The sequence below is a fragment of the Sardina pilchardus genome, chromosome 6, assembly GCF_963854185.1.
Source record: "Sardina pilchardus chromosome 6, fSarPil1.1, whole genome shotgun sequence".
Lineage (NCBI taxonomy): Eukaryota > Metazoa > Chordata > Actinopteri > Clupeiformes > Clupeidae > Sardina > Sardina pilchardus.
The window spans coordinates 21,691,382-21,700,276 of record NC_084999.1 but is presented as its reverse complement, the minus strand read 5'-3'; the positions used below and the strand labels follow the sequence as shown (position 1 = coordinate 21,700,276).

The following is an 8,895-nucleotide window of genomic DNA, read 5'->3' as shown; positions in this document are numbered from 1 at the left end:
AGTAATTAATTACGAGAATAAAGTAATTAATTATGAAAATAAAGTCGTTGATTACGAGAATAAAATAATTAGTTATGAGAATAAAGTCATTAATTACGAGAATAAAGTCATTAATTATGAGAATAAAGTCATTAATTACGAGAATAAAGTCATAATTTATGAAAGTAAAGTCGTTTATACGAGAATAAAGTAATTAGTTATGAGAATAAAGTCGTTTATTAGCCTACGAGAATAAAGTCATTAATTACGAGAATCAAGTCATAAATTATGAAAATTCATGTGGCACTAATCCTCCGTCGTACTAAATAGATTTTTCGAATGTGTCGAATGTGTATAGGCTACAACATCCAATATAAAACCAACTTTTCCAAGCTTGATTTACTGTATGGTTACAGAGAAGGGGCGGAGCCCTGCTGTAGCCTACATGTTTCCACTTCTTAGCCTACTACAATTACGACTAGCGACCTTTACAGTAACCTGCGCGTACACTGCAGTGCATTTCCCCCGGACGCTTAGTAGGCTACTGTAGCCTAGTGCACGATGAAAAGTGTCATACTATTACTTTTCTTTGCAAGTGTTGTATATAGTAGTTCATCGACAGCTCATGATGGTAAGTGTGTCCTGTAAGGTGGAGGAAAACACGGTCGCATTTGTTTTGAAAATGGAACTGCTTGATACGGACCCAGTAGTGGTTTTAGGCACGGGCGAACTGGTCCGGGCGGTCTTGTATGGGGCGGCACGAGCGCTTAAAATAATAATGATAATGATAATAATAGCGGCGCAAAACGATTTTCTATTTCAGGCGCCCCTGTTGCTCTTAAGGTAGGCACTGCACTGTGCAGAGGAAAGGGCGAAGGGAGAGGTTTTCGGGGGACACTGTACGGACCCACAAAAAGATTGTGTTGCTGACTGTAAACATATCACATTCATTTGAGCCTAAATATGAACATTTATCCTCGAATGGATGTCAAGTGCATAATATATGCAAACCATTTCTCTGATAATTATCTTAATATAACTTTTTAGTTTGTGAGAGTATAACAAATGTTTTGCTACCTGCCCTGCTGTGGTCTGGATAACTAACAGGACCACTGATCCACACCAAGCTGGGAGCCCTCAGAGGCGAGTACTTGCGAGTGAGGGGAAAGACAATAGTGGTTCACTCCTACCTGGGCGTGCCCTTTGCTAACCCACCTGTGGGACCCCTCAGGCTGGCCCCACCCCAACCTGTGCAGGGATGGGAGGGAGTCAGGGATGCCACCAAGCAACCACCTATGTAAGATCATCGTGTTGCACTCTATAGTACTTCGTAGGGGCGAAGAATATGGTGTCTGACATTTTCATTTTGAAATGATGAATTTCCCTAATGAATTTATTTGAATGTTTTAGTCCCTAAGTTTTTGCCTCTAATGATGATTGTGAACAATGCATTATAGGACACAATTCTAGTGCAACAGTAGAGGAGTAGTGGAGCAGATCTAGACATATACTGTAATACAAGAATCTATAATACAAGGTCTCATGAGACCAGATTGAAATGCCATCTGAACTAAAACAATGGCTTGAAAAGACATCATGAATCAGAAGATAAACATCCCTTTACAGGAGTGTATGCAAAAGCATTTTCCTGTGCCTTTTCTCTGCCAAATTGTAAGCTTTTTCACCTTAATATACAGTAACAGCTTCAAAGTCATTTCGATTGTAAACACACATTTAATGAGAAGCATTAAGAGTATTTAAAATGGCAAGGTAAATATATACTCCACGACTCTAGGGAAGCCCATAAAACCTGAAACTAAACTGGATGCCACTAATAAAGCCCATTATAACAGCTGTGGGGCCAGAGGCCTATGTTAACACCTAATGAACAGTTAAAGCAGGTTATGAATTATGTGTGGAATTATTCTACACCATATAAAAAATGTCTTACTCTAGTTTTGCCGTACCTAGTCCTTTATTAATTAATTTTGTCCATACTGGCCCATGTTGAGCACAGCCTTATATCCAATTGTCTTTTAGGTGTCTACAAGATCGACAGCTATCTGTGATAGCTACAAAAGAATTAAGTATGGCTTTTGAGATCCCTGAGGTGTCTGAAGATTGTCTCTATCTGAATATTTACACTCCAGCGAAACCTGCAGAAGATGCAAAATTACCTGTAAGTTCCAGGTGTGGTCCATGGCTTTATCACAATCCATGGCTTTATTCAGTTTTTCTTTAGCGGTCTTGTTTGAGGGGTGTTGCAAGTCCACCCACAGTTCCATATTTTTTACGCCTTTGATTACCGTCAATTAGGTCATGGTGTGGATCCATGGTGGAGCGCTAGTCATGGGCTCCGCCTCCTTTTATGATGGATCTGCTCTGGCAGCCTATCAGAACGTGGTGGTGGTGCTGATCCAGTACAGGCTGGGATTGCTTGGCTTCTTCAGGTGAGATACAGTAGCAGTTTTGACATTATTTTGCTTTGGACAATGATTTGGACAATGATCGTTGTTGTCACAGAACAAAATGAAGAGTCCCGTACAATTAATGTAATAGCATCTACACAATGCTCTGTTCTATGATTTGTGCAAACATTCACAGACATAACATGTTTTCCTCTTCTGTCTCCTGTAAGCACTGGGGATGATAACGCCCCTGGAAACATGGGTCTCTTGGACCAGGTGGCTGCACTGCAGTGGGTTCAGGAGAACATCCAGAGCTTTGGAGGGGACCCCTCGTCTGTCACCATATTTGGGGAGTCCGCAGGGGGGGTGAGCGTGTCACTGCAGGTGGGCTTTTGTACTCCTGAGTTCAGTATTTGCAATAAAAACCTGAGTCGCATTCAGAGGAGCCTTTAACTGTAGACATCCACCTTAACTGTGTGTGCAACTGTGGAAATTAATCAACTGTGAAATTGTACTCTAAGACCTGGTTTCCAGAGTAAAAGAAAGCTTCAGTGAGTGAACATCTCCTTTGAAAAATGGTTTTAGTCTAGGACTATAAGCTTAATGCATGTATGCTAAATGAGATATAAATGTTTCACATTAATAACCAAAATAAGACCTTGACAATATCTATCATCATCTGATTTAGATTCTATCCCCATTGAGCACTGGGCTTTTCCACCGTGCCATTGCAGAAAGTGGCACTGCAGCCATGGATCTCCTCACTGGCATACCGCCTATGGACACAGCGAAGGTTATCATCCCGCACCATCTTCGTCTTGTTTTGCATTAGGTAGTTGACTTATTTTTCACCCATGTACTTTGGATTATTTTCCCGTATAGACTGTGGCCAAAATGTCTAACTGCACTGGCACCAAAACGCAGGAGATTGTTGACTGTGTGATGCAAATGTCGGCTGAGGACATTTTAAACATCACGATGGTGAGCATAAATTGATGCACTTATTACACTCATTGATGCACTTGTTGTGGTTTTGAATTTGTTGTTAGAAATGCTCTTAAAAGCTTAAATGTTTTATCATGTTGTAAGTCGCTTTGGTTAAAAAGAGTCAGCAAAATGTAATGTCATGTAATGTAATTCACTTTTTTCAAGCATTTTGCTCTAACTTCATTGGGTACTCCCAGTTAATTAGAACAATTCAATTTCTCAGTGTAATCTCCACATGCATCATTAATTGAAATGACCCAAACCCCTCATTTACAGAATGGAGGTTGGATCTACGGGCCAGCCGTGGATGGAATTTTTTTACCAAAGAAAATTGGGGACATATTTCAGTCTCAGGAATTCAACAAAGTGCCTTTAATTAATGGTATCAACAATGATGAATGTGGATGGATAATACTTGGGGTGAGTCATTTGGTCATCTGTATTGTATTAGGATGACCAGACATCCCAGGGTTTCCGGGGACAGTGCCCAGTTTCGGTGGCCTGTCCCCAGCTGGAGCTGTCCCCGGTTTTCACTATGACTGACAGACCTGAAATTGGAATTTAAAAGGAAAGAAAGAAAGTAAACACTGACCAAACGTAGTTGCACAATACACACAGGTTCAAGCCAGATCGAGCAAGTGTTCAGCTCAGAGCTCAGAGATGTTCGAGAATGCCCATATTTCTGATATTTTGATTGGTGGAATAGCAGCATGGTAGAATCTTTGCCTTGTGCAAGAGTCAGCTACAATGGGCTTCTTTCATTCATTCATTCATTCATTCATTCATTCATTCATTCATTCAGCATTCCTTCAGCCAGCTGATGAGTATGAGTAATAAATTAGAAGATATATACTGTATAATTGGATAGGTGATCCAAAGGTATTCTTGTAAGTGTTATTGTTTATCATGCATGCTATGTTATTTAGAGTTTGACCTGTATGATCTACAATTTGGAATAATGTACGTGTTAAAGCATCAGCTACAGTATCTGTCTGTCATAACATGCGTTTAGACATGTTCCACCCTCCTAATTATTTTGTTGCATGCCTATGCATAATACATTGGGAATGGGGAAATTTGATTGTATGACTGTGTACTATGATGGGAAAACGGATTTAACCCTCCAAACCATACATTTTCTGAGAACTTTTGACAAGATTTGGGAAAGATTCTTGAAAGACTGTAATACTGCCCCCCTCTCAAGCTTTACTCAAAAGTCTTTTAAAAAATCTTCTCCAAATCTTGTGAAAATCGTATGGTGTAAGTCACCCTGTTCCTTACAGCTGATTTTCAAAGATATGAATGTTCTTGATCTTAGCTAGCCTACTTTGTGATCATAGAAGGAAACTTTTTGTTTATCACTTCCCTTGCAATTTAGGAAAACTATTAGACTAGATAGACTGCTTTATGAATTGTAAGGGAAGTGTCCCTGTTTTTACAAAGATAATATATGTTTTGGAGGTATTTACTCTTCTGAACTTAGAAAATCTGGTCGCTTTACATTATGGAGGTTGTTGTTTTACTATTATTATCAGAAGAAAAAAATCATCAACACAAAAGACAAACAAGTAAACAAAGCTAATGAGGGAAAAAACAACTTGTTTAAATGTGGATGATCGGTCATTTGTGTTTTGTAATTGTGTTTGTTGTCAGTCTGTGGCTCCACCTAGTTGGAAAGAAGGAATGGATCTTGAGACAGTCCGAAAATTAATAGCAGCTTTCTTTCCAAACGTAAGCATTAACTTTATTATTGTGATACTCTTCGCTATTGGATGGAACCAACTTTGTTTATTGAACATTGATGACCTAATGTTTCATTGTTTGTACTCGATACAAATATCTGTTTATAGACAGAAGATTGGGCCATTGACTTGGTTTTGGATGAGTACATGGGGAGTGGGGAGGACAGCATCAAAAACAGGAATGGATTCACAGAGCTCTTAGCAGATCTCATTTTCATTATTCCTGCCGTCAAGCTGTCAAAGGCTCACAGGGGTAAGAATGGAGTACATGTGCTTTCAAGACATCATTCTATGTTCACACACACACACACACACACACACACACACACACACACACACACACACACACACACACACACACACACACACACACACACACACACACACACACTTACTCATGAATATCACAATCCCTCCCACAGATTCTGGAGCAACAGTTTACATGTATGAGTTGCAGCATCCTCCAAGCATACTCTCGGACAAGCGGGCAAGCTTTGTCAAGGTGGACCATGGAGACGATCTTGCCTTTGTCTTTGGATACCCATTCATAAAAAGTCATATCAAGATTAATGGTAGAGTTTTGTGCCCATGACCAAACATTATCTGTAAAGGGAGATTTCAGCCATATAGAAAAGGCATATCGGCAGAGGCCTTTAAAAAAAAATACTTGCATGTATTTTTCAATTAAATGAATAATTCAGAAAATATGGCAACACCTTCTAAGGTGTAAAACAAATGTTTATGAGGCTGTATTTCTCCATGTAAGTGAATGACTGGTTACGATAAGCTGGAGTTTTAATAAGTTGGAAATGTGAAAGCCAGACCATTTGGACAAAATCCAGACGAGTGGTCAACCTGTTTGCAATGCTGATGCTCTGTTTACACAGACCTCTATTTGTTTGTGCGCAAAATGATTATTTCATTGAACAACATTTTTATAAGCCTATACAGATGCACTGCCTCTTTCAATTTAGGCACCTTCACAGAGGAAGAAGACGAGCTTTCTAGAACAATGATGTCATACTGGGGTAACTTTGCCCGCACTGGGTAATGTTACTAAATACATTTGAGAATATTGAAGTTGAAGTTTTAGAAACATGGATACACCTTGGTGTTTATACAGTGTGTGTGTGTGTGTGTGTGTGTGTGTGTGTGTGTGTGTGTGTGTGTGTGTGTGTGTGTGTGTGTGTGTGTGCGTGCGTGTGTGTACTTTCAGATCTCCCAATGGCCCTGGGTTGACCCACTGGCCGATGTACGGTGCTGGGGAAGAGTACTTGGGGATCGGCCTGAAGCAGCAGGTGGGAAACCACCTGAGGGCCAAGCGCTTCACCTTCCTGACGGAGACTCTTCCCAACAAGATCCAGGAGAAGAAGCAGCAGCAAAGTGACGAGCTGTAGAAGGCTGAACCTCAGATCCCCGCTGTAATAAACCAAATCCAGTCTTGTTGAATGATTCAAGACCAGTTTAGTGACTTTAAGCCGGCAACAAATGTTCTACCAATTTTATAACAGAGAATTGTTTAAGATTTCTGTTCATGGGTACGATGAACAGCTACTGTATGAGAAAGTTTCTACTCCTTTATGTAATGGTTAGAACAGTGTGAAATTTTTAAAATGTTTTAAAAGAAAGCTGCACATTTTGACATAAAAATATAGTTTTCAATACAAAAACTCATTTTGTAGGCCTAAAGGAAAGCACTTTTCAGTGGACAAATGCTGAACACCTCAGAAATGTTTATTTCTTAAAACATTTAATTAAAAGACATCCTACTCAATTAATTTGTATGTTTACACTCTTTGCAATTATTTTTTAAACTAGGCCTGCCTGTTTCCGTCCTGTTGTTCAATTGTAGGCCTAACACTGAAAATCAGAAATCCTTGAATCTGCTTAGCATTCAAATTCCATTACACAATATAGTTACAGTGTAAAATTTCAGACGAGAGCATGAGGTGCATTTGCGGCTTGAATTTAGCAGATGCACACACACACACACACACACACACACACACACACACACACACACACACACACACACACACACACACACACACACACGGGGTTAGGTGCCTTGCTCAAGTAGTCAGGGATCGAACTGGCATCCCTCCGGTTAAGCTTGAAGCCCGGTAAGCCACGCCTGCCCTGCAACTTATTTCAGTAGCCTATCATAATTATTCCACCTGTGTGCACATTACAGTTTTTTACCAATTGCTAAAACACAATTTTGAAAACTCACACACAATTATGAAAATTCACACAACCACACCCCAAATTGCAAAATACCTCAATCCACCCAGCAAAATGAAGCATTAGAACCAAAAATGCATATAACATTACCAAAATCAAACTTTTGCACCACATGGTACACACTTCATTCATTCACAAGATTTTTGTTTAACCAAATACACACTGTTGGTCATAATTAAAAACACTCTTATCTTTAGTATGCTTTGCCATAACACTAAAATAGAAAGTTCTCTATGTGCATATAAATATTTGCAGATACAGATGCATGCTGTTGAAACTTTTTTTTTCACCATATAAGTCAGTGCAACATATGCACAGCAAGTATACGTTGGACTATCCCTTCCCCTCTCATTACAGTATCACCCTCCCTTTTCCTCTTCCTCTCTCTGCAATGTCTTCCATTTTTGTTGTAAAAAAGGTGCTCGTTGTTTTATGGTTTTACTGTATTGTTTTTATCTTTGTGGAGCACATTGGGTTGGTCAAAATGTGCTATATACTGTAAATAAAGTTGCCTTGCCTCACCTTACCTGTGGTCTTTTCATATAGTTCTTACTTCCTGATTGTAGGCTATAAATTACAGTTTTTTCCAATTGCTAACACACTAAAATGACATTCATTGCACAATTATTCAAACTGACACACAAAGAGCAACACATCCTCTCAAGTCTCCAAATGTCTAAACACATTTTCAGCTTTACACACATTTTGCAATGCAAAATGGCACTTTTTAATGCAAAATGGCACTTTTTGCATGCACTGAACACGGTTTTCTGCATAAGACACAATAATCTGACATAAAGTCACATGTTTGCAGTTTCAAAACAATGCCATCCATGATAACACATATGAGCTAATTGACCAATATGTGTGCCACCTAGCCAAACACCTCAATGCTTAATTTATACCACTTCCATCAGGTCGTAAGCACTATGAAAAGACCACAGGTAAGGTAAGGCAAGGCAAGTTTATTTATATAGCACATTTTGTCCAGCAGGGCAACCCAATGTGCTTTACAAAGATAAAAACAATACAGTAAAACCATTGAACAACGAGCACCTTTTTTACAACAAAAATGGAAGACATTGCAGGGAGAGAGAAGAGGGAGAGGGAGAGTGAGAATGAGAATGAGAGGGGAAGGGAGTCCAATAAATATACTTGCTGTGCATATGTTGCACTGACTTGTTTGGTGAAAAGAAAGTTTGAACAGCATGCATCTGTATCTGCAAATATTTATGTGCACGTGAAGAACTTTATGCAATATTATGGCAAAGCACACTAAAGATAAGAGTGTTTTTCATTATGACCAACAGTGTGTATTTGGTTAGACAAAAATCTTGTGAAAGAATGAAGTGTGTGCCATGTGGTGCATAAGTTTGATTTTGGTAATGTAATATGCAGTTTTGGTTGCAGTGCTTCATTTTGCTGGGTAGATTGAGGTATTTTGCAATTTGGGGTGTGGTTTTGTGAATTGTGTGTGAATTTTCAAAATTGTGTGCGAGTTTTCAAAATTGTGTTTTAGCAATTGGAAAAAACTG

General features: G+C 39.2%; 1 protein-coding gene across 3 annotated transcripts; it reads left to right on the top strand.

Annotated features, from left to right (window-relative positions):
- Positions 1-433: 433 nt before the first annotated feature.
- On the top strand, positions 434-7,106 carry LOC134082981 (fatty acyl-CoA hydrolase precursor, medium chain-like). Of its 3 annotated transcripts, none has more exons than XM_062539056.1 (13): positions 434-610; positions 1,087-1,276; positions 2,020-2,158; positions 2,296-2,429; positions 2,618-2,771; positions 3,076-3,180; positions 3,270-3,368; positions 3,651-3,794; positions 5,028-5,105; positions 5,225-5,369; positions 5,539-5,688; positions 6,091-6,163; positions 6,333-7,106. In XM_062539056.1, exons 1-13 carry the CDS (start codon positions 541-543, stop codon positions 6,511-6,513), a joined length of 1,662 nt encoding a protein of 553 aa, XP_062395040.1. In that variant the 5' UTR covers positions 434-540; the 3' UTR covers positions 6,514-7,106. The 3 variants fall into 3 exon arrangements, with proteins under 3 accessions (XP_062395040.1, XP_062395041.1, XP_062395042.1); XM_062539057.1 differs by having other exon boundaries at positions 6,091-6,144; positions 6,333-6,497; XM_062539058.1 differs by lacking the exon at positions 1,087-1,276 and having other exon boundaries at positions 555-610; positions 6,333-7,104.
- Positions 7,107-8,895: the final 1,789 nt, after the last annotated feature.

Bases quoted from the DNA above. Each gene is read 5' to 3' on its own strand.
- LOC134082981 (XM_062539056.1), top strand. From the start codon at position 541: ATGAAAAGTGTCATACTATTACTTTTCTTTGCAAGTGTTGTATATAGT. The intron at 3,369-3,650 runs GTGAGCATAAAT...CCTCATTTACAG, and splicing joins ACATTTTAAACATCACGATG to AATGGAGGTTGGATCTACGG. The intron at 5,370-5,538 runs GTAAGAATGGAG...TCCCTCCCACAG, and splicing joins GCTGTCAAAGGCTCACAGGG to ATTCTGGAGCAACAGTTTAC.